This window comes from Eimeria tenella, genomic scaffold, assembly GCF_000499545.2.
Source record: "Eimeria tenella Houghton genomic scaffold, Eth_scaff31, whole genome shotgun sequence".
Classification (NCBI taxonomy): domain Eukaryota; phylum Apicomplexa; class Conoidasida; order Eucoccidiorida; family Eimeriidae; genus Eimeria; species Eimeria tenella.
Genome location: NW_013542966.1, coordinates 3,040 through 30,751, shown reverse-complemented (window position 1 = coordinate 30,751; position 27,712 = coordinate 3,040). Strand labels below are relative to the sequence as shown.

The 27,712-nt window shown below is 54.7% G+C and overlaps 6 protein-coding genes across 6 annotated transcripts in view; 2 read left to right on the top strand and 4 right to left on the bottom strand.

The window, feature by feature from the left end:
• Positions 1-312: 312 nt before the first annotated feature.
• ETH_00015260 (uncharacterized protein) lies at positions 313-3,340 on the top strand (the record flags this gene model as incomplete). Its single annotated transcript, XM_013376016.1, has 3 exons — positions 313-1,479; positions 1,832-2,680; positions 2,843-3,340. 3 exons carry the CDS (start codon positions 313-315, stop codon positions 3,338-3,340), a joined length of 2,514 nt encoding a protein of 837 aa, XP_013231470.1.
• Positions 3,341-4,893: 1,553 nt separating this feature from the next.
• Positions 4,894-6,564, bottom strand: ETH_00015255 (Multi-pass transmembrane protein, related; the record flags this gene model as incomplete). Its single annotated transcript, XM_013376015.1, has 4 exons — positions 4,894-5,231; positions 5,457-5,764; positions 5,911-6,023; positions 6,337-6,564. The coding sequence occupies 4 exons, from the start codon at positions 6,562-6,564 to the stop codon at positions 4,894-4,896; spliced, it is 987 nt and encodes a 328-aa protein (XP_013231469.1).
• Positions 6,565-8,269: 1,705 nt separating this feature from the next.
• Positions 8,270-9,240, top strand: ETH_00015250 (ubiquitin-conjugating enzyme e2, putative; the record flags this gene model as incomplete). The annotated part of the gene is made up of 4 exons (XM_013376014.1): positions 8,270-8,402; positions 8,563-8,730; positions 8,849-8,977; positions 9,077-9,240. 4 exons carry the CDS (start codon positions 8,270-8,272, stop codon positions 9,238-9,240), a joined length of 594 nt encoding a protein of 197 aa, XP_013231468.1.
• A 2,703-nt stretch (positions 9,241-11,943) lies between these two features.
• ETH_00015245 (trypsin, putative) lies at positions 11,944-16,762 on the bottom strand (the record flags this gene model as incomplete). Its single annotated transcript, XM_013376013.1, has 12 exons — positions 11,944-12,058; positions 12,154-12,265; positions 12,472-12,565; positions 12,973-13,101; positions 13,397-13,621; positions 13,981-14,130; positions 14,342-14,539; positions 14,691-14,791; positions 15,265-15,370; positions 15,833-15,988; positions 16,313-16,590; positions 16,711-16,762. 12 exons carry the CDS (start codon positions 16,760-16,762, stop codon positions 11,944-11,946), a joined length of 1,716 nt encoding a protein of 571 aa, XP_013231467.1.
• A 1,857-nt stretch (positions 16,763-18,619) lies between these two features.
• Positions 18,620-25,568, bottom strand: ETH_00015240 (uncharacterized protein; the record flags this gene model as incomplete). The annotated part of the gene is made up of 14 exons (XM_013376012.1): positions 18,620-18,679; positions 18,969-19,819; positions 19,981-21,537; positions 21,901-22,044; positions 22,242-22,393; positions 22,530-22,596; positions 23,077-23,113; positions 23,623-23,703; positions 24,001-24,165; positions 24,445-24,514; positions 24,825-24,901; positions 25,102-25,177; positions 25,320-25,399; positions 25,566-25,568. 14 exons carry the CDS (start codon positions 25,566-25,568, stop codon positions 18,620-18,622), a joined length of 3,420 nt encoding a protein of 1,139 aa, XP_013231466.1.
• Positions 25,569-26,477: 909 nt separating this feature from the next.
• The window catches only part of ETH_00015235 (ICE-like protease (caspase) p20 domain-containing protein, putative), a gene marked incomplete at both ends in the record, with an annotated part of 3,515 nt that continues 2,280 nt past the window's right edge, over positions 26,478-27,712 (bottom strand). The window contains 3 exon segments of the mRNA XM_013376011.1: positions 26,478-27,209; positions 27,223-27,458; positions 27,590-27,702. Coding sequence (XP_013231465.1) covers positions 26,478-27,209; positions 27,223-27,458; positions 27,590-27,702 — 1,081 coding nt within the window.

Below are 27,712 nucleotides of genomic sequence, written 5' to 3'. Positions count from 1 at the left end.
CTTTTTTCCTGGTGTGTTACCCACAGTGAATGCCTGATAGTCTACAGAGCCTCCGCTCTGATGATGCAAGTTCTAGGTGGCTGCCGCATCACTCTTTGTTTGCCGCAAGCAGTCTGAGGATGGGAGGAGCACAGCCCTCTCTTCTGTTTCTCTTGTTACTTCCGCTGTTACAACGGAAATCACGTTCTGCCGGCTACCCTTCCACTTGGGCTGAACTAAACCAACAACCAACTGTAACGCCCTGAGCCAGCGAAAAGCCGAAGACCAAATAGCACATCATCAGCACCGCACACACCTGCAGCAGAAATAGATATGGTGCGGAATGCTGACCGAGGCTCATTTGAGACCAGCCCAGAAGCTCAGGGGCCCCTCTTCCCGCCCCATGCGCCCGCTTTTTTGAGGGGCCCCACCGCTATCAAGCCTCTCAAGAACCCTGTCAACAATAGTTCCTCTTCCGAGGCACACGGAGCCTTGGATCCTTCTGATGGCTTGAGTGCTTCTTTCGAAGCAGCCAGAAGCGATGTTCCTATGGGCAGCCCAGACTTGAAGGGCCGCTGCACACCCCGGCCAACTGAGGAGCCGCCCCCAAGTTTCCTCAAGTTACCAGAGGCGGCGCCATGCACAGAATATATCAGTCCGGTGTATCACCAGTCTTCCGGGGTTTCAATTGAGTGCAGCTGGGAAAAGCTGCTGAAGCCCGCAGTGCGCCCGCTGGCTAGCGAGGGACGTGCAGAATCTTGGGTGCCTGAGGGAAGCAGGACTTCCCTTCCCTGCTCTGTGGCATTGTCGCGCTGGTCTTCGACTGCGGAAGCTGCAACATGCGGGGAAGCAGAACTGAAAACTCTGAAGCCCTCTTCCTCGCCTGTGTCCGCGGAAAACTCTCCTGGACTAGACGCGGCTTCCAGGCCCCCTGTTCTTTCCTTTGCCCCCATCCACGAGAAGTCCTCCCCAGGAAAACTTTTGACTGGCGCAGAATGCGAGTCTGGTGCCCGCGCAGATAGTCGCTTCTACGCAGATGGCGGAAGAGAAATTCTGGACAACACAGGAAGTTCGGGGGCACTTATTGGAGGACCTAGTCGCCCCTGTTTGGTACTTCTTGATCTGGACAACACACTGATACCGACGGGGTGGATAATGGCGTGCTGGCGGAAGATGCAACTATACTTCGGTCTGCAGCAGGCGGTTGCATGTATAAGGAAGGGGCTTGAGCAGTCAAAGCTGGTTGGAGCTCTCAAAGCCCTCTTTGACGATCTGAGAAAGCTGAGGGAAAAAAGACACACACAAATCGTTATTGTGACCAATGCGGGGCTGAGGACCGTCCAGGAATTCTATCTGCGCATGTGCCTCCCAGAACTGAGGGAACTCTGTGAGAGGGAGAAAGTGTACATACACTCTACAGAGCACTTCGCGAGAAGGGTGGGACCCATTCCTCCCATGACGGAAGAGGAGGCTTTCTGCGAGTTTTATACGGCCCTTAAGGTGTGTGCCCATTTCGTGTATTGCGTTCTTTCCCCATTTTCAACTATCAACCTTCCAGTGCCCTCTCTTGTTACTTCCTTCTCGTGCCCAATTTGGAGTTCCCCCCCCAAAAGATGCCATTTTCAGCTATTGCGGTGGCAAATGGTGGCTAATGGCCGCATCATTTGCATCCTTCGTAGTCTGTGTAGCCATGTATTTGTGGATCTCTTAACGTCTGTTAGCGTTGTTTTGTTCATTTCCTTGCGTGTATAGCTCTGTGTGTTATTTTCACTTTTTCCGACTCAAGCCTACATGGAGAGGCAGACAGGCTTAAGTGTCTCTGCTGTTGGTTTTGTCCGCTGTGTTGCTGCAGTACCACGAGTTTGATTTTGTAGTACAGAGATACTTGAACGCGCTCCTGTGCCAAACTCACATTCCCGTGCAGGGGGCCTCATTGAAAGATGAGGAGTCTCCCTTAGAACTCTATTCTAACCCCGTCGAACCTTCATGCCCAGTAGAGGGGGACCCTTCTCGTCCCAGGCGATCTGCGCCTCCTTTCTGCAAGAGAGCCAGGACTTCAGCACAGCTTGAATCGTCAGCAGCAGCAGAAAGCAGAACCGGCGGCAGAGGGCCTCTTTCTGGGTGCTGTGGCTGGTGCAGCACTGCGAGAAGAGACATATTGAGCTCTGTAAGTGAACGCGCAGCCGAGGGGAGCCAAATAGGTGAACCCCGCGATCTTTCTCCCTGCAAGGCCGAGTTGGCAAAGAACTCTTCTCGGCCGTCGCCGCTGCAGCAACCTGCAGCTTCCTCTTGCTGCGGTGGCTCTTCCAGAAGCGCACCAGCAGCAGCCATAGCACCAGCCCCCGCAGCAGAAGTACCGGCAGGTGGCGGAGAGGGCGAGCCCGTTGAGGGTCCGGCGAGTACCCCCTTGAGTTTGCGTGACCAGCTCCAGGCTGCTGCTGTTGCTTACTTGCAGCCTGGGGTGGGGAGGGGCGAAAGAAGTCAAGGACCTTCACCCAGCGAGAGCCCCAGAGGCTTTGACCCCTTTCCAGCGGACTGGAGATGTGACTTAATCAGTGCAGGAGACCAGGTTTGCGAAATCCACGCTGCCTGCCGAGTGGCCAGACACTTTGCTGGACACGTCAAGTTTGCCAAACTTTTGTTTCTGAGGGACCCACAAGACCCGAGATTTCTGTCTCAAACGCCCACAAGGTTCATTGCAGTAAGACAGGCTATCCCTCTTCGTCTTGAGCGAAGCTTTTGCCTTCAGAACCCCTCAGAAGACAGTACGGGGCCACAGCGAAGCTGTGGCTGTATTTGATGAGTGCTGCAGCAAGTAGAGTGTTTAGTCTGTGCTTTCTGGTTCGTCTGTTGTTGCCCGCAGCAACTGAACGAACTGCATGCGTCTTTGATGCACGTAATATCGTGCGACGAGGAAACTCTGGACGCGCAGGGGCAGCCCCAATGGGTTCGCCGTGGTTCATTTTCGCAAGTCACAATTATCGCCCCCGAGAGGTTAGAAGCTCCTCCCCGCCATTGCTCTGCTGCGCGGGTACGACATGCATTTGAGTTTCTACGCAAAAGACGCACCAAGAGCAACAAGACGGCTTCGAGCGGCCCAGTGAGGTTTCGGCAAGACCTATCGCCAAGACAGACTGCGGTAGAAGCCGAACCTGGGAGCCAGGCACTGTCCAGTCTACCTAGCTCGAAGAGACACAGCCTGTCATGTCCGATAGAGTGGGAGAGGAACGCCGTAGCCAATCCTCCAAGTCCGTCCCCTGCATTGTGCCCCTTTCATGGCGCTGAGGGACGGCAAGACCTGTTTCTGCAGCCACGAAGAGAAGGGCTTTCTAAGGGCGCCTCTGAGTCACCGTGCGGGTGAAAGAGGTTGCCGGGCTACTCTATGGACGAAGGAGACCTTGCAGACTTCTGAGAGCTCAAGCCTCTACTCGGCTCTCCTCAGTGCCAACCCCTGCAGTAATGTGGCGGGGAACAAGTGGCCTATTTATGACTCCTTCTAATGCAGGAACGCCAAAAACAAAGTGCATACGGCAAATCATTCATACACACATAAGCAGCAATAGCCCGACTGCTGTTACGCAGTTGCACTATGAGAGTAGCGATTGTCGCAACTATGCGATTACAACGGACGCACCATAGCAATGAAAATGGAGACCCTTTAGACATGCGCAAACGGAGAAAATGCTGACACAAACACAGCATTGTTCATTTGGGAAGCGACCAAAGCGAGAAGCGATCAAAACGAGGCAAAGACCATTTGAAACGGCGGATTGAAGGGGCCGGCAGCACATTAAACGGCCAAAATAAGTGGAATCAATGCAGCAGTCAGCCATAAGCGATGCCTCACGTAAAGTGGTGCTGCTTTACGAGCAAATTCTGTCTATAAGGCTTGTATTGCAACGGCGTATTAACAGAGCGGCAGCTGTTAAGCATCCAGTCAGGTTCAATGGCTATTTATCTTTAGATTCCAATTTTTCCGTGTACATCTTCCGTCTTCCATTGCTTTCTTGGACGCCTCAACCGTTCAATTGCTTCCGAGAGGTCGCCTTTATCCAGCAAATATGCTGCTGAGGAAACCCGCCAGTTTGCTGGGTCCCCTAAATAAGTGTTACCTGAGGCTGCTACACGAACGGAAACTACGGCTTCTTTTATTTGTCCAGCAGCATGTAGATGACAGCCGAGACGGGAAAACGTACAGCCACTGCTGTCACTGTTTTCCAGATGCAGAAGCTGGGAGCCCACCAGTTTTATTGAGGGACACGCATGGAGCAATTAGTCTTCGCAACTCGCATTCTTAGGTTGGTAACAATAGAGCCGGAGTTGACTAGTCCTGCATATGTTCACTACGACACCACCAGAAATGGGAGCAGTAGAGACAGGCCAAAATGTACGGCAATCGTTGCAGAGCAGTGGAAGCATTGCACGAGTTCTACTGCCAAAAGCATGTCGCGGTGCCTGACAGGAGGCCGAACAAATGCTGGATTCAGGTCTACCTGACGCTTTGTTACGATCTGTAGATGTCTGTGCATGGGTACACCTGTATGCAAGCGTGTAGGCACCTATATACATTGGCTGTATCTGCTTAGTTTGCAGTGCCACGAATATATAATTTCTTCCTATCTCTAAGCAACTCCAACCCCATGTGCGCATCTGCATGCACTGTTTTCTTCCTGAGGCTAAGCGAAAAAAACCCTTACGGCGATAAAATTAACAAGGTCTATGGAGGGAAAGCGGGCGGATGAGCTGCTGCCGCTGCAGCCCTTAGAAATGTTCTCGCCCCTCCCATATCCCCAAGAGTCCTAAAGCACACGCTGTTGGCGTCTCTGTCTTGATATCCACTATGTGGACGGAGTTCTAAACCCTTGTATTCGTTTATGAGGCGCACAACGCACTGTTTATCTGCATATTATTGAGCTACTGACGCCCTTCCGCCTCGTAGGCTTGGGCCACGATGGACGCCTGCTGTTGGAACTGCTGGCTAGGCGCCTGAGAGAAGCCAGTTGGGGGGGACTGGGAAGCCTGGGGCGTCATGGCTGGCTGCTGAGTGTCTCCAGAGGGGTAATAAGGAGACATACGTGCGAACTTTTCAACTTGCTGCTCAACATCATTGGTGAGCTCTGTTTCATGAAGAGCAGGCGACACATTGTTCACTTCAGGCTCGAAAAATACTGCCCATATGGTAGCTGCCAGAAGTGCCAGCCAGATTGTCAACGTGGACGCTCCCCCGATGGGAATAAACATCACAGAGAATTCTGCGACGAAAAAGGAGATCAGTAGATAAATGAGGACATAAGTGCACTAATCTGCAGCTGCCAAACCATGCTTGTCCTTAAGAGGTGTATTTATGTCTCCAGTCAACAAACACCAAATCAGCGTGATAGTTTCAACTGTAAATAAATTGGGAAACCGCGGAAAAAGCCATCTATAGCACGCAGTTTTCAAGCGATCAAATTATCAAGACTTAAAGGCCTTCTTACCAACAATGCTTGCCAAGCCGAACAGTGCGGAGTTGATGTATGCGTGCAGGTCACCAGCACCCTCGTCGTGGTAAACCTCCAAAAGGTAAGTCGCGGCGGCGTAGAGAGCCAGACAAACGGCGTGGAGGCAGCGAATGTATGAGAAGAAAAGACACTCGGGGCCTCCTTCTTTGAAATGAATGTACCACTTAGGCTTGTAAAACTTGGCAATGTACAGGAAGAAAATAAACTGCATGATGCTGCTCAACAGGTCCAAGAACGTCGCCAAACGAAGGATCTTGCTGCCAGAACGATAACCCCGGGCCCAGCTGACCACAAAGCACAAAAACACTTGCACTCTCATGAAGCTATCTGAAGCGAGTCCGTCAAGTGGCTGAACTTTCTTGCGCATCCAAAGCGCTGAACAGCCCTGTACCAAGACCTCAGGTGTAACAAGAGAGTATAGCCAGCTCACCAGGCATCATCTGCAGCGATCGCCTGGAAACAAACTAAATAAGTGGCTCCCAGCATGTACAGGCCAGAGAAAAAGGCAAGGGCTGCATGGAAACCCTCAGAGCTCCTGGCTGCCTGCAGCACATGATAGCACTCAGTTGAAAACCACACTGAAAATCGCCATGGCAAGTACAAAAAAGCAATATATCAATTACTGAAGCTTCGGGAAACCAGATTTCCCCGAATTAATCGCGCTTTCGAGTGCAGAGAAAGCCATGACCGCAGCAGAGAGTAGGTAGCTACGCGACCACCAAGCGTCTCAAATAAGATCGGGCTTTGGGTGCTCAGCGGATCAAGTAAGAGACATGTGGCACGTGTTTGGGCTATAAGGTTTGTGACTGTGAGCTTCCACACCGCAAGAACAATAAAGAGGCAGGAGCTGACGCACCTCGTTCATGCCCTGCAGCTCGTAGCCGAACAGGCCAGAGCCTCCAGAAGCCCAGTAAGAAATGAAAAGACCACTCAGAGAAAAAAGCTGCAGAAGGAAGCCTCCACGGAGCAAAAAGCTGTTGCCATTGATGCTGCCGCAAAAGATTGCCCCCGGCAGATCGACGCAAGGCCCGCGCATGGCCGGTCTCGGGTCATCAAGCCCTTCTTGCCTCGTTGTGAACCACATCTTCGGAAGGGTTTGAATAGGGCAAATCTAAAAGCCAAATGATGAGTCCAACAAACAGACAAACACTGAACAGATTTCCTTCCAACCAACCGTGGCCCGGCCTCGGTCTAACCTGTCCAAGGAGTCCGCCGCCGACAGCACGATGTCAAGGGAAATATTGACCTCAATAGGTTCCTCACTCTTCCAGAAAACTGTACAACAATATAATGCATTAATATTCAAAAGAAGATATCGATAAATCGCATGTTTATCTGCTCAGAGAGCCCACGGTCTCGGCTGCACAAGCCGCGCTGAAGGCCATCGGCCCGTCGCCTGCACCCGGTGGCTAGCAAGGCGGCAGCTGCTCACCTACCTCAGTCCCAAATAAGGCATACACGCTGCTTTTACTCACTTTTACTGTTCTTGATGTACATGTTAAAGGCTGTTCATCCTTGTACTCCAAAAACTCTACGAGCCGCCTCGCTCCACCCTAGACGAACTCCCTCCTGACGCGCACTACAGCTGCCTTGCGCAATCTAGCACATCAAGCAGACAGCTCCTTCTTTTGGCTTATCGCGGCGACGCTTTACTTTATAAAAAGAAAAGCTTAAAATGTTGCCCCGTGGTAAGCGATATTGCAACAAGCATAGCCGGTACTCCACACCCCACTTGGTCTCCAACAGCCACTTCACTGACTCAAAGGGAAAACAGCGTTCGCCACCAAGCTGGACAGTCAACTAAAGAGAATAACTAGAACAGCTTCAATAATGAGGGGAATATGGCTCACAGTTCACTGTCTAATGTGCGTACAAAGAGAGACGAAGCAGATTCACTTCCTCTTCACCACTTTGATGGACGCTCTGCTCTGTGTGCAACCCCTCCGTCTGTCGAAACGAGCCCGAAGGATTCAAGTTTCCAAATTATGTATTAGTAGTTTCTTGTTTTATTCGTAGCCATGCAAATACAATGAGAGCGAACTTACGTTGTTTGGCTTTTTTTGAGCGCTTGGGCTCCACTCTGAGGGGATGCCGCCAATCTGGGTGGTGGCAGGCTCCGGCAGGCTCAGCGGAAACATAAGCAGTCGTCTCTTAGTCAAAAGCAATAATAAGCACCGATTTGGCAAATTAATAACGGGTACTTCGTCTACTGTTGCTTCTGTGCTGACAGCCGCGGCACAGCAACACCCCGAACAGCCCCTAGGGTGCTTGTAAGGTTGTGCACTGCAAGCCCTAGGTTGAGTGAATGCAGGTTTTCTGAGTTGCTTATGCCCACGTGTTGAGGGATTTTGTGGTGTGCTTGATTTCTGTTTTAAGTATTTACTGGGAAGCGGCGGGGGTTCGTTCAGACTCAACCCTAAGACCCCTCCGCAGAGAACCGCTGGTCCACCCTCTGCATCACTAGTGTAGTTCTTCCACGTGTTCCCTTTATACGCCTGCTTCTTGCAGATCCAATCCATGTAGAAAGCTGAGTTCAGGTAGAGATGCATGAGGTTGTTTCTTCGGGGCTCACCCCAGCAGTCTTATTCCTCTAGTCCACGATGGCGCAGACACAGATTTCCTCCTCTCGCAAGCAGTGCGACTTTGCCAAATTGTACGAGCAACCGAGTTGCCCTCGAACTTTCTCGATATTTAATATTTTCCTTGCAGAGGGTCGGGTACATACAGAAGCATTCGCTGCCGCAAGCCGCTGTCTCCTGTGTGGTCTTCTCCAGTAGTGCTGTGGGAGGATGGCAAGGGGAGAGTGGCTGCTGGACTTCATCGCCTGGGTTTGTTCGTGCAGGCTGATGGCGGGCTACGATTTGGAGCTCAACAACAAGAACACTCAAGACTTCAACGTGGTCTTCCACGGGCCAAAAGAGAGTGGGCGACGTACCCCTCCGCCCTTCAGGTTTGAAGGCTTATCGGGTCTTTTTGTTACACTGTTTGTGATACGTGTCAACCACTGCTTCGATTTTCCTCTTCTTTGTGGAGTCCTATTACCAGTTGCTCAGTGCCACTTCCGCTGCGTGGGGGTGTTCAGCAATATACGAAGGCGGTGTGTGGAGAGTACACGTGACACTGCCCGACGATTACCCCTTCTCTTCACCGTCAATTGGCTTTTTAAACAAGATTTTACATCCTAATGTAGATGAAGCATCTGGCTCGGTTTGTTTGGACGTAATAAATCAAACGTGGACTCCGCTTTACAGTGAGTATTGTGGTGCCATCGCAGCTCAAGAGGGATTAAGTCCAGGCTTCCGGCCATTTTTGTTGAGTGACCAGGCCCACTTGAAGCCTCCGTTTGCTCGCCTGTTGCGATTTTGCAGGCCTTGTCAACGTATTTGACGTGTTCTTGCCCCAGCTCTTGACCTACCCCAACCCTCAAGACCCGTTGAACAGTGAAGCCGCTTCATTGCTCAACAGAGACAAAGCACAGTACGAGCAGAAAGTGAAAGGTTAGTTTTCGGCATGAGCGTTTTAATTTGTCCATCGTGCCGCGGCGTTTGGGAGAATCCGGTGTCGCATGCGACGGGCTCGCGACTGCATGCATGCAGAACACGTGAAGAAATACGCAAGCCGAGACTCTTGGGAGAAGGAACAGGCCCGACGGAAGGAAGAAGCTGCTCGGGAGAGAATGAGGGAGGAGCAGGAGCCTGAGGCTGGCGAGCTGTCAAGAGTGGATGACGAAGCAGACGGCGCTGATATCGACGACCTGTAAAGTATCGGTCGCAGTTGTGCACTCGAGCTTACTGGCGAGAACGTCTCTTTGAGCGTTTCTGGGCTGTTGAGGCAGAGGCTAAGCGTCAGGCGTATTCCGCACCACGGCTTGAAACCGGAGCGAAGCAGACGCCGTGCTCGTGCCCGCCCTCGCCCAGTCAAGTGCCTCCCATCTGTTTCTTTGTTTGGTGTTTGGCCTTCAGCCTCTCCGGGAGGTGCGGTGGCTCACGTACAGGAGCGTGGGTGCTTGTAGCCGGCTGCTCTAGCAAGGGAAGGAGAGCACGCGCAATGGGCTGCGCATGCGTACCTTTCAAAAGGCTGCCGAGCACATTTGTCTCTGCATGCATATGCTTTATAGCACAAGCTTATTGGCCCGTGGTGCAGTGGTGACCGGCTGTGCACCGTGCTGGCCCACACTGCGTAGGGAGGAACGATTTTCGGTTACACGGTTATTATGTAGTATTGGTCTGTATGGATGTATCAGTGAAAGCCCTACCAAGCCGCACTCAAGAGAGCTCAGCCAAATCCTTTTGTGAACGGATGGGGTTGTACAGGTCATGGTGAATTTGCTCAAGCGGTATAAGTCCATGAGACTTAGGTGGAGCAACATCCAGGTTCTACTTTGTTCGTCTCTACAGCAGCACTCCTGGGTGTTTACGATAATGTGTGTTGAGTAGGTGTTTCGTGTGAAGATGGGTGATGCTTCCGTGAACACACATGTTGCAGTTTTTTGTAGTTTTTAAGCAATTTTCGGGCTTCTTATTGGCTGCAGCTCAATGCGCAAGTTAATTCCGCTGCTCCTGCCCCAAGAAATGTGACAGGTGGGTATGGCGCAGCCCCCAGGACGGTGCACAGGGGATGCTCCGTTAATCTGTGGCTGCTTACAGGTTATGAGGCTAGAGATAGCAGTGAGATATGGAGTTGCTGCACGAAGCAGCAGGGCCCTCTCCTCGTGTGAGGTGCCTATCATTGGTCGAGGGACAAGGGGCCCGGAGACTCTCCTTTGACTGTTGCGAGCGGCAAAGTTATTCGTAGCGACGGAAACAGCGCTTCTATTTTAGTGTATTAGATGTTGCAACTAGTTGGGGAAGCGTGTACAGCGTACATCTAAACCAACTGTTATGACCACATACTTAACCTTTTCAGCGAAGTTGAACAAAGCGACGTGCAAAGTTTTGGCACCACGGTCGTAGTGGAGGTTCTTTATGACATCAGTCTCTAAGGTGCATGCGACGAAAGTTTACTTAGTAAGCTCCCATTGGTCGCACCTCTGTGATAGACAAGGTTAGGCAAGGAGTCATAGCAACGGAGTCGTGCGCGGAAGGGCTATTAAGGCTACACTTCCTGCTTATAGAGCCAGGCACTACTTGTGAATAACGCGGGAGTGAGAAGGAGTTAAAGTTGGAAGCAGATAACAACTTCATACGCTGCACTTCCTGCTTATAGAGCCAGGCACTACTTGTGAATAACGCGGGTTTGAGAAGCCAGAGTTGGAAGCAGATGACGACTTAACGCGAACTGAAGAGGGGGGAAGAACTACGGAGACTTTCCATGTCACTTGTGTATCAAAGAACATGTATCTTTGCGGAACAGTAGGGCTGGCAATGAGATTGTCGTAGTGTTGTATTGGGCAATAAGCACGCAGTGCGTTTCGCGCAGGTGATGACTTAAGCCACTGCGGGCCGAATCCCAGCAGATGAATTCTTAGGTTTTTTCCTCGTGGACCTTTCGTCGGTCCCACAAAACCCCTTTTTGGGAAGTTCTGACAGTCATTGTCGTGCAGCCGGAAGCACATATCGCCTGTTCTGCGTCGCGTCTTCAGGGATACCCTGTCCCCCTCAGTGCAGTGCTTGCAAACAGCACTGCTGACGAACAGCAGACGCTGGACTAAGCAGGACTGCTTGCGTCTATACACTGACCCATCTGTGCGGAGGAATCTTCTGCATAATTTTTTCCAGACGAGCTCAACGAAATGCATAGCAAAAGGACTTTATAGCGGCTACTGGGCGCAAAGTAGCCTCTGTTGAGGCTGTCTATACTAGGTTGAGTTGCACGACAGATTGGGGCTGCCAGTGCAAGTGCTGTAAAACCAAGCTTAAGTCATTCCTTCAAACTACCAAAGGAATAGCCCTTACTCACTAGTGCAGCTGTGCAACTGCTAAAGATGTCTGCCGATATTACTAGCCCAATCGAAGCAGTTCAGTTCCTGGCTTCACCGTCCATAGAAACGCCTATCACCTTCGACACCTGGCAAACCAGCCACCTGGCTTCAACAAATGCAGCACGCCTCTTGAACTTTTCCGAAGACCAGCTGATCTTATGCAGGAGAAACCGAATTGCATCGCAGCTGGTCATGGGGCGTGGAACCAGAAGCGTAAGGTTCCTCTGTCTCCTCGTGGGCTGATGGCACTGTCATTGTTCTTCTGGAGAACAACGATAGTGCCATCTGCCAACGAGGCGCTTTCACTACGAAGCATAAAAAATCTAGAAGCTTATAAAAGTCAGTGAAATGCATAAATAAAACCGTAATCTTCAACAGCGCAATAGAGCTTGCCAAGTTAGTATGGTCCCAGCAAGACTGCTGGCCTAGGTAACACAAGCCAAGGCAGTCAGGCCCCAAACACAGGGCAGCCTCCCGGAAAGGCTGTATCAACTTGTGTGGAAGCTGCGTAAAATGAAAAAGACTCTAGCGGTCTGTATGAAGTCACAGACCTTCAGACTTATGCGATGGGATAAGATTTCGACTCAAAATTGATTTCAACGCAGACCTCGCAGATGCCGCCTTGAGGATCACCACTTCCTCATGGTCCAGGTCAAACCTGTACGTCAAATGTTGCACAGCAAAAACTTCAAGCTACACTTGGGTTGAGGTCTAAAAGATGATATTGAACCAGCGTAGTCACTTTCGCCTCACCTCCAGAATTCATCAGTTGACGCCTCTACGAGGTCCTTCAAGTGACGCAGAGTTCTCACTTGCTCGCCATTGAAGGCCACAACTTGTATGTTGTGCAGGTGCTCAAATCCAACTGCAAGAGCATCTCATCGCAGCTTCCGGCAAAAAAGCCATGCAGGGACTTTGGGTTAATTCGGATACACAACAGCCAACATGCACACACCACAGATCATTCATGTACGGTTTGGTGCGTTGTGTTGTGCGCCTCTCAGATATCTGAGTGAAATCTAGTCAGAACAATCGTAACAGCCGAACACTCCTGCTGGAAACCGAACGTACCGGTAATTTCATGAGCTAACACGTGAGTAAGGATGACGCATTGCTGGCCGGGAAATTGCTGCATTCCATGCTGCCAACGATCCAACAGGCGAACCTGAACCACGAACGGAAGGATTTGGAAGCAAAATGCTGGCAAAATGTGCATCGTAGAAAAGGCCGGCTTCGCGCGTTTCTGTTCTTGAAGAGAAACGAAGATTCTGTACATGCTCTTTAACGGGTAGGGAATTTCGACGACAGTTTCAAAATGTAAACACACTCGGACAAATACACCTTAATAGACAAATGACTTGGTCTAGCCTAACGATGCTAGATCATGAAAAAGAGAGAAACCCCATCACTGGTAGTAAGAATCCGACAGGCAACGTCTATGCACGAAATGCAGGCGTCGCGGCGGAAAGCGCCGCTAACAGCTTTGCCAGCTTAAAATTATTCCTGCAACAGTGGTCCATATTTCTGCTTTTCATGAAGATACAACACATATCTGAGAGAAAGGGTGCGCACCGGTGCCCGGCTCTCGAAGTCGTCGCCATATTCGCTTTTAAGGAAGGGCTCGCTTAGAGGGACGAACACTAAGCCTCCAACAATTAGATACTCCGGGCGAGGGAGGTCGTTAGTAGCTGGAACCAGTAGCTGCACCGTAGCAGAAAAACAGACAATGCGGTAAGTAAACAATCAACTATCCACTGGCGATATATGCTACGAGCATCAGCAATTTTATACCGAAGCAGACATCTACATACGCCAACATATATACACAAATGCAACGACAAACAACATCATTCGAGTGCACCCAAAGCCTCCGATATCTTCTTTAAACGGCAAACCCCTGACACTCGTATGCAAGCATTGAATTGAAGTTTTAAATCTTGGAAGATAAGCCGCTGTCTTGCCTTTCCGGCTGGGGAATCTGTCGGTGGATGCTCACATTAACCTTTCCAACTTCGTAAGAGACTTCAAGTTGCTTCCCTCTCCGCAGAATTGTAAGGGAGCATCTGTCCCCCACAAAAAGCTGGGCGAACAGCCACGAGAAGAGAATACGCTCGCCATTTCGGAAGGAAACACTTCCATCAGAAGCCACACGGTTGCCATTCACAGCCAAGACGATGTCACCACGTTGCAGCACGTCTCGTGCGTACGACGCGCCATCAACCTGCACAAATTAAAAATAAGCCAGAAACAAGCTTAATCATGAAAAGGCCTTTTGTTGCCTCGTTCAAACTTCCTGTATCGCCTTACAAAAAAGCCCGAGTCGATTATACCCACAGCTTCATAGCCAAACGTAATGGACTGTCAAAGTGTTCAAGTGCATGCATGCAGACCAACTTGTATGCATGTTTTGCGTGTGCGCATACAACGTGAACTCTATTCACATACCCTGCCATCGCGAATGCTAGGAAACGGGTTTATGGGTGCGCCAGTGTCAAGTGCAATCATGAGAGGCAACGCAACTTTGTTTCAAAGTGCAACATCATCTGTGGCGACTGAGTCGTTGAATGGGTGCAAACAAACCTTTTTGACAAGCACTCCCTGTTGTTTTGACTTCAAGCTAAGGGCGCTTCTCATGAACCGATTTTCCAGTTTCTGCCAAGTAAATCCGCAATCCCCGAACCCCGTGTATTTCTTGTGGCGCTGAAAGTCTTCCAGAAAGTGCACCACCACCTGCCCACACACAAGATAGCAACTCCAAATTCATAAAAGCCAAATGCAAGATCGAAAACAGCAGTAGGCAACTTATAGGCATGTAGCCCTCCAGCAACAGCTCAGGCGCTGCTGCTGCAGTTCCTCCTGGAGTGCCCTTGGGCAGGCACTGCGCCCAACAGCTGCCTTCCCGTTTTCTCAAAATTTCATGGCTTTCTTTGTGCTGTCTTACCTCTGAAGGAATGATGTAGCCTATGTTCTCAGTGTCTCCATCTTTGAGACTCTGGAAAGCAATGCCGACGCACTGTTTCTCCTTGTTCAGAGCTGGTCCGCCGCTATTTCCCGGGTTGATTGCCGCGTCAATTTGTATGGCCAAAAGCCAGCAAGAACCCATGGAATACTGTTGCAAGTCTGTGCGCGAGACGACGCCCTGAAAATAGAAGAATAGCCATACGCATTGGAAGGGCCGGCTATGTACGAGCAAGGGATAGCCAGCTCGCCTTTTTTTGTTTTCGTTTTGATTTATCAAAATGGTACAACCTACTGCCAGTCAACGCTTTATTATCCCAAAGTAGACTTGCCTGCGTGACTGAAGAATTGTCTCCACCTAAAGGATAACCAGCTACCGTGACGGGGTCTTCAAGGGAGGGAGAGGGGCCCCACTCCAGTGGGGGCCCTATGCCTGTAGATCCGCAGACGAAATGAATAAACGGTGGTTACCTTAGAGCTTAGATCCGTGAGAGACAAAAAAGATCAACACAGCCAAATGAAGTTAGCTTCAATGCAAAGTTCTTGGTCGCAACTTCTACTACGTGAAGCCACAACATGCGAGCGAGCTGTGAAATCTTTCACCCCAAAGAGACCTAAATACAAGAACTGTTGAATTCAAAAAGGCTCTCGTGGTATCCTCACGCGCTCTACACTATCATAAGCCATGCAATTGTTGAGCATAGTTCATTTTAGCCACCTCTCACTAAAGCTGAGGTGTCGTTAGTTTGCTGCGACGGCAAAAAAGCTCCTTCCAAAGGGCAGTAGAAAATTCAGCCAAAGTATGCTTAGGCAGTAACTATGGCCTCTGTCACGAAAACGCTTGCAGCAAAAGATAAATTGTTTATCGTTTTCAAGAAATATCATTCAAAACCACAAGAGCCCTACCATCCCAGAAGTCCGGGTCGTCCACTTGCAGCATCGCGAGGTCGCAGTCCAAGCCGATGCAAATGACCCTGGCCTCGTGCTTTTGGTGGTCACCGCGTCTTCTCACCTGTCACAAGAACACATACGCTTACGGCTAGCCAGCTAGCTAGCCAGCCAGCTAGCCAAAAAAGGGGAAACGCAGAACGTGAAATCGCCGCCACCACGCTACGTAGACAGGCACAGAGCTTTACTGCCCGAGAAAGTTTGCAGGACTCGCGCCAAAATTTGCACCACAGGCAAGAGCGGCATTAAATTCACTTATTTCCACCATAGTGAGATGTGCATATATCACAGCAGCACCACAGCAACACTTTTTGTAGCACCCATGAGAAAAGCTGTAACACATATTTCCACATGGGTGCAGCAAAAAAGAGTATTGCTGCTCCATCGCAAGAGCCCTTCATCTGCCTCAACTTAGGGAAAAGAGCAAGGATGACAAACTGCACGAGTTCGGCGAGCAAAATGGGATACACATCAAACATAGTTGTTTAAAAGTATAAAATAAATAACAAGGAAACAGAACTGTCACCTGAACCACAGCAGCATTGTCCACAGAGTGTGCGTTCGTGAGTATGCAGTGAGAGCCCCCCGCGTCCACAGTCACGAATCCAGTGCTCGTTGAACTTGTTTGTCGGCGAGTTGTCCACGGCTGGCTGTAGTTGGGCTCACAGTGGGTGCAGAACACCTTCGCGAAACAAAAAGAGAAAAATAAAATCAAAAAGGGATAAGTAACACCAAGAAAAAGGGAAATAACATTCAGAACTTGTTTCAAATCTCCATGAACGCAAAGTTTCGCAATGGATCAGCGGCGTGGGTGGGTAAGAACAAGAAAAACGGAAACACAGCACGAAATACCGACACAAAATACGAAGTAGAAGGAGTGAAATCTCCTAAATGTGCACTCAGACCTCAGAATTGAATGCATAGTAGAATGCAGACCATGGAAATGGATTGTTGAGGAGGCTGCTGCATGCAAAAAGATCCAAGGGTGTGGACGGTTGGTTCCTACCTTGACTACTGACTTGGGTATTTCTGACCTAATAATTGCTTCTTTAGTTTCCGCATCTGACTCCCTGTGCACAGGAAGATGCGCCGCGCGGCTAGGGTGGTGCACGTGGCCGTTGCAGGGGGCCTCTGGCATATGGGGAACTGCACTGGTGCCCAAGGAGGGGCTCTTGCCGCCAGCCGCAGGCCTTCTGCCTCTCTTGGCCGCGGCCTCAGCTACAACTGAGGCCGCCTCTGCAGCCACAGCTCCATCTGTGGACTTCCGCTTCGATAGGCGAGTTTCTGCGAAACCCACAGAGGCGATCCCACGCACAACACTCCCGCAGCATCAGCCACACACAACATTCGGGACTCTACAAGAACTGCGGCACGGCTGCTACGCACCGACATGCGAGAGCGGACCTCTCAGCGGCGGGGCGGCCTCGCCACCCTCGGCACTGCCTGAGTTCGGCATCTTTGCGAAAACGCGGGAGAAGCCGCACAAACTGCTGCACTGCCAGCAGAAGCGGAACCTTTCAAAAAGTCTAATTGAGGCACTCGGAAAACACCAAAAAGTCCGCGGAGCGACGGGACGGAAAAGGCGGAGAGGAAGGCGTAGGAACCACGAACGCGCGCTGGGGAGCTGAAGGTGAAAATGCAAGATCCGAGAAGCCCTGGTGAGACTTGAAAGACCCCATGCATGCGCCCACGCATGTGCCCATGCATCAAATAATGCAACTGGGCTATAGTCGAGTCAACGAGGCTAAACTGAACGGAAGTGTGCAAAATGCAAACCGGGAGGCACCGAATGGAAGAATGGCCCGCTCCGTGTGGCCTGTCTTGGGCCAGCTTGCTAGCGCCGGGGGGAAGGAGGAGAAATGAGGCTTAAAGTGAATAACAACAGTACAAGCAATAAAGCAAGGGTGACAAAACATGGAAGGATCGCCTCTTGACTCAATGTGATGAGAAGCGGCGCGCCGCTGTTCTGCACCTGCTGGGGCTCGTTGAAATTTAGTATCAGTAAACGGCAAAATGTGTCAAAAAATGACCTCAATTATTTGAAACGAATTTTACGAGGTTGTACACCTAGCCGCAGACAGAATCCTTCAACGCGAAATGGCTTCCTGGAAGCCCCGAAGTGCATGCAGCTGGAGCTGCAGCCGAAGCACTAGAACTTTTAGAAGAGTAGCGCGCCTTACCCCATTCCTGGACTGCTTTTAAGCTTATTTACAACACTAAGATGCCCATTCTCTAAAGTTCCTCAGAGAATAGGGTCTTGTCGGCCACGGTAGAGACCCTGGTTGCCATATTGCACAGAAATAGCCACTTGGGCACGAATTGTAAGAAATGCGGTACCCTCTAAGTATTGCTGCTTGCACTCGCAGTGAGCAGCAGTGAATTGTTGCTGTGGGCCCCGGTGAGCTGCCTTGGATGCCCGTGAACTGCAGAAGGATTTCGATGAAACGACAAGAAAGCAGATCCCCCCACAAAGACTCCAGTGTAGAGCATGTAAAGGTAGAGCATTTCAACTCAAGTGGCAGCGGATACCTGGAGTGGACAATCAGAACAAGAATAGAACGCCAGTCTCTCGTAAATGACACGCGAAAGAAGGCAATTGAGTTTTAGATAAGGCAACACCAATTGGCATTTTCAGAGCATTTAGGGCATACAAGTAACGGCAAATGAAGTTCTTGCAGAGTGATGAGCTTTATAATTAACCTCTAAGTTAAAGCCTCGGCTAAGTTTAAGCCTCAGCGCACAACTTCAGCTAATTTTCGGGGGCCACACGGTCCCCCGGGCTCCGTTGCTATTCAAGGTGGCTGGTTGGCTATATTAGACCGCAATGAAATGCCGCAGAAAAGAAAATAAAGAAACAGCAGATCAGCAGCTCAAGCCTCCCTGCGCTTTGCGCTTAAGTGCAACAACGCGGCCTCTGCGGCTGCCAAGCAAAGGCGAAACTTCGGAAAACTTCCTGCCAACTACGACAAAATTAATCTTGCATTTCATCTGAGGCGGCCTTTTCTGTGCTACTAACAAAGACAGCCATTTGGGAGAACAACAATGGCTCATATGTGCGCCCACTTGGGACAACCAAAACTTGTGAAATAAAAGGAGTTGAATAAAACGGGCTAGGACTAGCCCCTTAGAAATGCCCCACGTAGACCAGCCAGTCGGCTGTTTATATTCTGTACTAGCTGTGACAACTCGGAGTGGGGGGCAAGGCAAATGGGCTTCAAAGAATGCCTTCATGGGAGCTGCAAATGAAACTTCAAAGGCTCTAAACAGTTCTATGAAATAAAGAGGCTTTATTCGCTGAAATGAAGAGGCTTTATTAGCTCTTTGGTTTTGGGGGGCCAGGCGGCAACTTCGGAGGACCGCCTGGAAGTTTTCCCTGTGGAGCACAGCAGCAGAAGCACGAGCAACATAGACAAACTCTGCCAAACTCTGCAGCAGCAGCAGCAGCAGCAGCAGCAGCTGTGCATGCAAAGCTGCGCTACTGCTTTTGAAAAGCTGGCAGGCCGCAAGTTGCGGGCAAGTAAAACAAACAAGTGGTAGAAAAATAATTGGAAATCAATGAAGCAGGAGAGGTCGCAGCAGCACTGCAGCAGCAGAATGGCCGGTGACACTGCAGCAGCAAAAGCTGCTGCAGTCTCGCCAGCCATTCTGCTGCTATAACTTACCCCTGGAGCTGGGAGTTTCTTGGGGGGCCCCGAGGGGGGTGGCGCTGGCGGTCCTTTCCCTGTAGCTGCTTTGGCGGCCTTTCCTTCTGGGGGGCTGGAAGTTTCATCAGCTGCGGCCTTTGGTGCATCTGCTGCAGCCTTTGCTGCATCTGCTGCAGCCTTTGGTGGGGCCTTCGGAAGGCCCCCTTTTGGGGGGAGGGCCCCCTTCCCCGGGGGAGGGGAGGCCTCCGGGGGCCCCTTGCCTGCGGGGGCAGGAGGAAGTTTTGCTGCAGAAGGAGGGGCAGCTGGCTTCCCCGGGGGAAGAGCTCCTTTCTCTTTCGGGGGGGCCACTGGTGCCTTTTCCTGTGGGGTGGCGGGCCCCTCAGGCCCTTTAGAAGCTGCTGGGGCTGTCGAGGCTTTAGGGGGGGGCCCAGGGGGCCCTTTCGGCTTGCCTGGTGGGGGCCCTGCTTTATCACTGGGAGGCCCTGGGGACTTGCTTGGAGGTGAAGGAGGCCCTCCAGCACCCTTAGGGGGCCCTGGGGGCCCCCCTGGTGGCCCCTTAGGAGGCCCTCCTGGGAGCCCCCCTGGGGAACCCCCCGATGGTCCCTTAGGAGGCCCTCCTGGGGGCCCCCCTGGGGGGCCCCCTGGTGGCCCCTTAGGAGGCCCTCCTGGGGGTCCCCCTGGGGGCCCTCCTGGGGGCCCCTTTGGGGGGCCCCCAGGGGCCTTGTCTTTGGCGCCAGGCGGCGCTGGCGGTGCCCCTGCCTTTTCCGTCTCAGACTTCGCAGGGGGAGGACTTGCAGTCTTTTGGGGGGCTTTTGGGGGGCCCCCTCCGGGGGGGGTGGGAGCGCCTGGGAGAGAGGCCTTCGAAAGAGCTGAAAATTGCACATGAACTGCCACACAAACTGCCTTGCTCGCCACTCACTAGTGCAGCAGCAGCAGCCTCTCTGCTGCAGCGCCAGAGAAGGCAAGCAGCAGAAAAAGAGGAGCTGAGTTGAGCTGAATTCAGCAAACAAAAGAAAAAGCCTAGCCTTACGTGGGCCCTTGGACTTCAGCTCCCCCGTGTCTTTCCCCGGAGGCCCCGGAGCCTTTTTAGCTGCTTCGCCGTCTTCGCTGCTCTTTGCTGCAGGAGAGGACTCAGCCCCTTTTGAGAGAGGGGGGCCCTTCTTCGCTCCAGGGGGCCCTGACGGGGGCCCCGACGGGGGCCCCCCTGGAGGCTTCGATGGGGTTCCTGCTGGGGCCTTTGATGGGGGCCCCGTAGGGGCACCCGAGGGGGGCTTCGACGACGGGGGACCCGTGGGGGCCCCCGTGGGGGGCCCCGTGGGGGGCCCCGTGGGGGCCTTCGAGGGGGGCTTTGACGGGGGCCCCGACGAGGGTTTCGGGGAACCTGTGGAGGCGGGTGCGGTAGGGGACCCCGAGGGGGACCCCGTTGGAGCCTTTGCTGGAGGCTTCGATGGGGGGCTCCCCGGTGAGGGCCCCCCTTCTCCTTCAGCTTTGCCGGCAGGCGCGCCAGGAGACTTACCCGGAGGAGCAGACAGAGATTTAGAAGTAACTGCAGGAACAGTCCGGGTTGCTGCAGGCAGCCCCGCAGGTTTGCCCGCTTGGGGGGCCCCCGGTTTGGCTCCCGGTGGGGCTGGGGGCCCCCCTTTCGCAGCCGAGGGGGGCCCCTCGCCTTTGGCCGCTGGAGGCCCCGGTAATCCATCTCCCTTCGCACCCGGAGGACCAGGAGGTCCACTGGTCTTTCCGCCCACAGGGGTGGTCTTGGCCCCTGGGGCCGTGAGGGTTTTGGGGGCTGGTGGGCCATCGGGTTTAGATGTTGGGGGCCCCTCCGCCTTGGCCCCAGGGGTCCCCTTCCCCTTAGCTGCTGCTGGGGGCAAGCCCCCTTTGCCTGCTGGGGGCCCCTCGGCCTTTGAAGCTAAAGGTTCTTTCCCCTTTGCTGCCAGGGGCCCCTCGCCTTTGGCGCTGGGGGCCCCCTTGGTCTGGGCCGTGGGGGGCCCCTCGGCTTTGGCCGGCGAGGGGCCCCCCGTCTTGGCTGGCAGGGTACTGGCCGGCTTGGCCCCTGGCGGCGCTGCAGCAGCTGCATCTTTTTTTGCTGCTGGAGATGGGACAGTTTTGACTCCTGGGGGCCCCCCAGGGCCCTTGGCTGCATCCCCTGGGGGCCCCCCCTTGGCCCCCAGGGGGCCCTTGCCGGCGGCTCCCGGGGGCCCTGATTTGGCGGCCTCGGGGCCTTTTGCTGCAGCCTTGGCTCCTGCTGCTGGTGGTGCTGCTGCTGCTGGAGAGTCCTGCTCCGGGGGCCTCTTTATGGGCACAGTGCCGAACTTGGGCTTAAACGGCTCAGAAGGGGGAGGGGCACTGTTGGGGCTGGGGGGCTTCGAGGCCTTCAACGTACCCTCTTTGGGGAATCCGGCGGCCCCCCCGGCCTTCTCCCCGGGGCCCTGCTTGGGGGCCCCCGCCACAGGAAGGCTGGAGAAGGGCTTTCTGCTTTCGGGCTCTGCTGTCAAGTCTGCTGCAGAAAGTGCTGAGCCCTGGGCGCTCAGGGGGCCCCTCCGCTCCCCGTCCTTTTCTCTTTGCATGTACGCTTCTCGTGCGGCCACTGCAGCGCAGCAGCAGCAGCAGCAGCAGCAGCTCATTCCCGGGCCAAAGAACGGGCTTAGAATTGCCCCCAAAAACGACTGATACACGGCAGCCTTTTTGCCCCAGTGAGCACCACAAACAGCGAACTTGGTCACGGGCAGCCGCAGCGATTGACGCTAGATCTGCAGCAGCATCAACAGCAGCAGCAGCAGCAGCAACAGCAGCAACAGCAACAGAAGCAGCAACACCAACAGCAACACCAGCAGCAGCAGCAACACCAGCAGCAGCAGCAGCAACAGCACCAGCAACACAAGCAGCAGCACCAGCAGCACCGGCAACAGCAGCAGCAGCAGCAGCTGCAGCAGCAGCAGCAGCTGCGCACCTTCCTGTTCAATGTCCGCGCGGAGTCGGGTTTCTAAAGTGTACTGGGCGGCCTCCGAAATGGAGGGCCGCACAATGCTGGGGTCTTGTGCCTCAATGGCTCGCAGCTTTATTGCGGGGGGAGTCGCTTGCCACCGGTCGGAGGCTGCATGCAGCAGCAAACTCGCTAGGGTTTAGGGTTTAGGGTTTAGCGTTTGGGATTCAGCGTTTAGGGTTTAGGGTGTGCGCTGCGGCAAACAGCAGCGGCTGGCGCAAGGTGGAGGAGCTGTTGCGGTTGCGCAACGCAGCAGCAGCCGCAGAAGCCGCCGCCGCAGCAGCAGCAGCAGCAGCAGCAGAGCTCACCCCCCAGGAGCAGCCACTCTCTGTTGTAAGTGGCTGCCGCCATCCACTTCAAGTCCCGGGGACTTCTTTTCCACACAAATCTGTTCAGCAGCCAAGACCTGTCGTTGGTGGCCACGGCCAGCCAGCGGAGGTCAAGGGGGCAAAACTCCCACCTGTGCGAAGCAGCAGCAGAATCTTGGGGCTGCATGCATGCTGCTGCTGCAGGATGAAGCAGCACCTGCGGCCCCACAGCCAAAATGCAGCAGCAAATAAACTCAACAAACTCCCGCTGCATGCACCAGCGGGTACCTGTCGCTCATCTGCAGCCACGCGTCGTCCTTTGTCGCCGCCGCCAGCCACCGCAGGTCCAGGCTGGCTGAGCAGCAGCAGCAGCAGCAGCAGCAGCAGCAAAGGCATTCAGCAGCAGCGACACGGCAGTCACTGCGGAGTGCAGCAGGGACCAACACGCGGTCAACGCCCACCCTCAACAGCTGCAGCAACGGCGGCAACAACAGCGGCAACAACACCGGCAGCAGCAGCAGCAGCAGCAGCAGCAACAACAGCTGCGGCAGCAGCTGCGGCAACAGCTGCTGCAACAGCTGCTTCAACCGCTGCAGCCACAGCTGCAGCAACAGCGGCAGGGACAGCTGCTGCAGCAACAGTCGCAGCAACGTCTGCAGCGGCAGATGCTCGAACGGCTACAGAAACAGCTGCTACAACAGCTGCAGCAACAGCGGCAACGACAGCTGCTGCAACAGCGGCAACGACAGCTGCTGCAGCAGCTGCTGCGGCAGCTGCTGCAGCAGCTGCTGCTGAGCCCTGCTCGCCGCCCCCAGTGCCGTGGGGCCAAACGCACCTCCATCGGAGCCAATCTCAGAAGTCTGCGGCTTTTTCTGAAGACACAGCAAAAGCTTTAAAAGCTGCTTCGAGTGGCAGCAGCAAAGAATTTAATAAAACTAATTTGGCGTGTTGCTGCCACTGCCAAAGTGGCTATTTATCTTTGTCTTCCCACTTTTGTTCGTTTTATTTATTTATATTTTGTTTTATTTAGTGAACTTCGTGATGTGAGCAGCAAGCTGCTGCTGCCAACTAGTTCTGTGCTCCCTGCGCCGACCGACCGCCAGCTAATTGCTAGCTAGCTGTTAGCTAGCTGCTAGCTAGCTGCTAGCCAGCCGTTAGCTAGCTACTGGCTATCTGTTACATAGCCGTTAACTAGCTGTTAGTTAGCTGTTAGCTGGCTGCTAGCTAGTTGGTGACTAGCTGCTGGCTAGCTGTCAGCTAGCTGCTAGTCAGCTGCTAGCTAGCTGCCAGCTAGCTGCTAGATAGCTTCTAGCTAGCTCTGGTCGGCAGCAGCAGCGCAGAAGAAAAGTGCTGCAAAATATGGCAAAGACAGAAAACTCACCGCGCCCGCTGCAGCGGCCAAGCCACAGTCCCCAGCTTTGCGTTTTAGCTGCTCCGTGGCTGCGTAAAGCCGCCGGTCGTGCTGCAGCAAAATCCCAGAAGCAGCAGCAGCACAGACACAAGGCGAATTTCGCTCCTCCTAACGACTGGTGAATCTTAGAAATACCATTAAGGGGGAAGCGCTGTGAACAAAGCCAGCCCCATCGCCAGCGCAAATAACCGTAAGCTGCAACGAGGCTCCTGTTCTGCACATGCATGCATGCATGCACTGTGCATGCATGCATGCATGCATGCACCGTCCAACATATGCATGCATGCAAGCATGGATGCACGCATGCATGCACACGTGCATGCGTGCGTGCATGCACGTGGGGCTGACCACTGGGCAGGCCGCAACCATGGCGAGGATTTCGGGAACGCGGGAGATGATGGGCTCTGCTGTGCTGCTGCCCAAAAGCCCCAAAATGTTGGCCACGAGGGTCACCAGTTCTTTTGCGTCGGAGGCGTTGGGCGCGTAGAGCCCCGCGCAGCGCGTAGCGTAAGCCTGCAGCAGCAGCAGCAGCAGCAGCGGCAGCAGCAGCAGACACGCGGGTGGGCTGCAGCGAGCGGCGGAGAGAGCAGGCAGCTGGGCGCCACGACGAGCAACTGCTTCTCCCTTGCTGCTGGGGGCCCCGAGGGGGACCCGCGGGTAACGCAGCTGCTGCTGCAGCGCAGCAGCTCGTCTGCTGCGCAGCAGCCTCAAGGTGCAGCAAGAGGGCCCCGCTGCTGCGGACTCGTGGCCCGGGGCCCCACGGCCTGCTGCTGCAGCAAAGCAGCTGCTTACCCGCAAGTTCCGCAGCTGCACTTCAGCCGCATAGTTCTTCTGGAAAAGAGCTTCCAGGCTGGCTCCAATGCTGCAGCAACAGCAGCAGCAGCACAATGCCTCAGACACTTCTTGAGACAGCCACAGCTGCACAGCAGCAGCCCAAAGGGCCTACAGGCAGCAAACAGTTGCCGCAGTAGCCTGCTGTCCGCAGCCCTTGTGCCTACAAGAACCCTGCGCAGCGGCTGCAGCTGCTGCGCTGCTGCTGCAGCAGGTCTGCTGCAGCAGCTGCAGCTGCTGCTGCCGCCGCAGCAGCATCAGCAGCAGCAGCACAGCTGCTACTGCTGCTGCGGCGGCAGCGCCCCCTGCTGGGGAAGCCAGTGTTGGGAATTGGGACTCACGCCTTGTTTTCATATTCAAGTCTGTTTCTTTCTGCGTTTACTGTCTTGTAAAGATATTCCCAGTCTTGGGCCTCGCCCTGCACAGGCCGCACAGCGAGAAGCAAAGAAAGCAGCACGCAAACTACTGCGCCTAACAGCAGCAGCAGCAGCAGCGGCAGCAGCAGCAGTAGCAGCGGCAGCAGCAGCGGCAGCAGCAGCGACAGCGGCAGCAGCAGCAGCGGCAGAAGCAGCAGCAGCAGCAGCAGCGGCAGCAGCAGCAGCGGCAGCAGCAGCTCACTGAAGAAGGGTTACGGGCCTGAGGCCGAGAGCGGCTGTTGTACCCTACGTAGCCGCGCAGGGGGGGAAGCGCGGCGCTGCAGGCAGCGACAGAGAAGAGGCGCAGCAGCAGCAATAAGGGGTGTGTCCCGAAGCAGCGGCGCAGCAGCAGCAGCAGCAGCGCAGCAGCAGCAGCGGCTGCCGCACGCAGCCAGGAGCAGCATGCCAGGGGCCTCGCACTTGGGGGCCTCTTCAGCAGTTTTGGCCGCGCGAGCCCTCCTGTAGAAGGCGCTGCAGAGCGCGTCGTCTTGCCTCGCCCGCTGCACACACAGCAGCCCGCATGCATGCAGCGAGCCCGTGGGGCCTGGGCCTGTGCTGCTGCGTGACCAGTGGTCACGAGTGCTCACGAGTGGTCACCGGGGGTGACCAGTGGTCACCAGTGGTCTGGCGGCGGCTGTCGAGACCGTGGGACAGCCAGAGGCTCACCATTTCGCCGCATTCGCCGCACAAGACCCCACGCCACTCCTGGAGGCTCCTAAGGGATTACTTTGAAGAAACAAAACTTAACAGCTTCTGTTTCGAAAAGATCGGGGAAAGCACCGCGCAGCTGCAGCTCGCGGCGGCCCCGGCGGCGCCGAGGCGGACGAGGCGCGGGCAGGGAGGAAGGGAGGCCACGAGAAAAGAATTTTAGGAAATAAAAGGATAAAATACGGAAAATTAAGACGTTTTTCCAGATATTTGCGGGAAAATACCCAGTTGAACGGCGGCTGGGGGCCCGAGGCACTCGCCTGGGCAGCTCGACTTGTGCAGGATCGCCAGGCCGACGGACTGCGGCTGGCTAGGGGCAATTGGGGGCTAATTTAGTTCGTTTTCAGCTAGAAAACTGCATGCAGACATTTAAAAGTCTTTTAATTGCCAAGTAGCCTCTTTAACGCGCTCTCCGGGGCCGAGACTGCTGCCTGCCAGCCCTGCGGCCACCGGGCGCGCGGCGCTGCGCCGAGTGTACGTACACCCCAAGCGCCAGCAGCAAATTAGCGCCACTCTTTACAAAATAGTCTTAGAAACCAGCTGCAGCTTTGCCTCTAAAGGCCGCTAGCGCGCGGCTGCTGCTGCGGCCTTCTAGCAGCGCACCGGAGAAGCAAACAGCAGCAAAAAGCGATCAGTGGACCACTCTCTCTGCTTGACTAGTTTGCCCCTGCAGCAGCAGCTAAAAGCTTCGCCGCAGCTGCCTCGCTGCGCTGCAGCGAGGCCCCCCGCGCCCCCAGCACCCCAGCAGCAGCAGCAGCTGGTGCCGCAGCTGCTGCTCTAAGTGCTCGCTGTGCAGCCAAAATTAGTTATCTGTGGGGTTTAAAATCTATTGCGGAGGCCCCCAGGGCCCGGGCCCCACAGCCGCAGCAGTCAGTCTGGCGTGGCCTCGTAAATGGGGGGCGAGGATGCATCGTAAATGGGTATTTTCTTTTGTTTAAGACCTCGCTTGCTGTGTTTGCGGGCACTTGGGGGGCTCCCGGGGGCCCCCGGGGGCCCCGGGAGGCCCCCCTGCTGCTGCTGCTGCTGCGCAGCCACTTGCTGCTGCATCACCAGACGCGCGAGCTCGCTCGCCTGCGGCGCCACATCCTGCATCTTCCGCAGGTGGGCCTGATAGGCTGCATTACTTGCTGCTCCCAAAGCTGCTTCTGCACTAGCTTTATCACTAATGTGTTTTGCTGCTGCTGCAACGTAAGCTTCCCTAGCAGCAGCAGCAGCAGCAAGCGCGGGGCTGCCCTGCTGCGGCGGCGCCCCGCCGGCGGCCCTACCCCGCGCTGCTGCCGCCGCTGCTGCCGCTGCTGCTGGGGCGGCGGCGTCCGGCGGCAGCTGCAGCAGCAGCTGCTGCTGCTGCTGCTGCAGCTCCTTCGGCGGGGGCACCAGCAAAGTGCTGCCTGGGGTATACATAAACCCCACACCTTGGCTTCTCAAAACCCTCAAGTCCCTGGGATCGGGAGGCGGCGGTGGGGAGTCCCCGCTGCTTCTGCTGGCAGCGCAGTCCGCTGGGTCTCGCTGGGGGCCCCCCTCCTGCTGCAGCGGGGGGCCCCACCTGCCTCCCGCTGCAGCAGCAGCAACAGCAGCAGAAAGCCCTGCTGCTGCCAGCGGCTGCTTCGGCGCAAACGTCTCGTAAGACGCCACTGTCTCTCGCGAGCTCTGCCGCTCCTGCACCAGGCGGTAGCACTCCGCCGCGCTGTACGGCTGCTGCTGCTGCTGCTGCTGCTGCTGCTGCTGCTGCCGCTGCTGCTGGGGCGGCGGCGTCCGGCGGCAGCTGCAGCAGCAGCTGCTGCTGCTGCTGCTGCAGCTCCTTCGGCGGGGGCACCAGCAAAGTGCTGCCTGGGGTATACATAAACCCCACACCTTGGCTTCTCAAAACCCTCAAGTCCCTGGGATCGGGAGGCGGCGGTGGGGAGTCCCCGCTGCTTCTGCTGGCAGCGCAGTCCGCTGGGTCTCGCTGGGGGCCCCCCTCCTGCTGCAGCGGGGGGCCCCACCTGCCTCCCGCTGCAGCAGCAGCAACAGCAGCAGAAAGCCCTGCTGCTGCCAGCGGCTGCTTCGGCGCAAACGTCTCGTAGGACGCCACTGTCTCTCGCGAGCTCTGCCGGTCCTGCACCAGG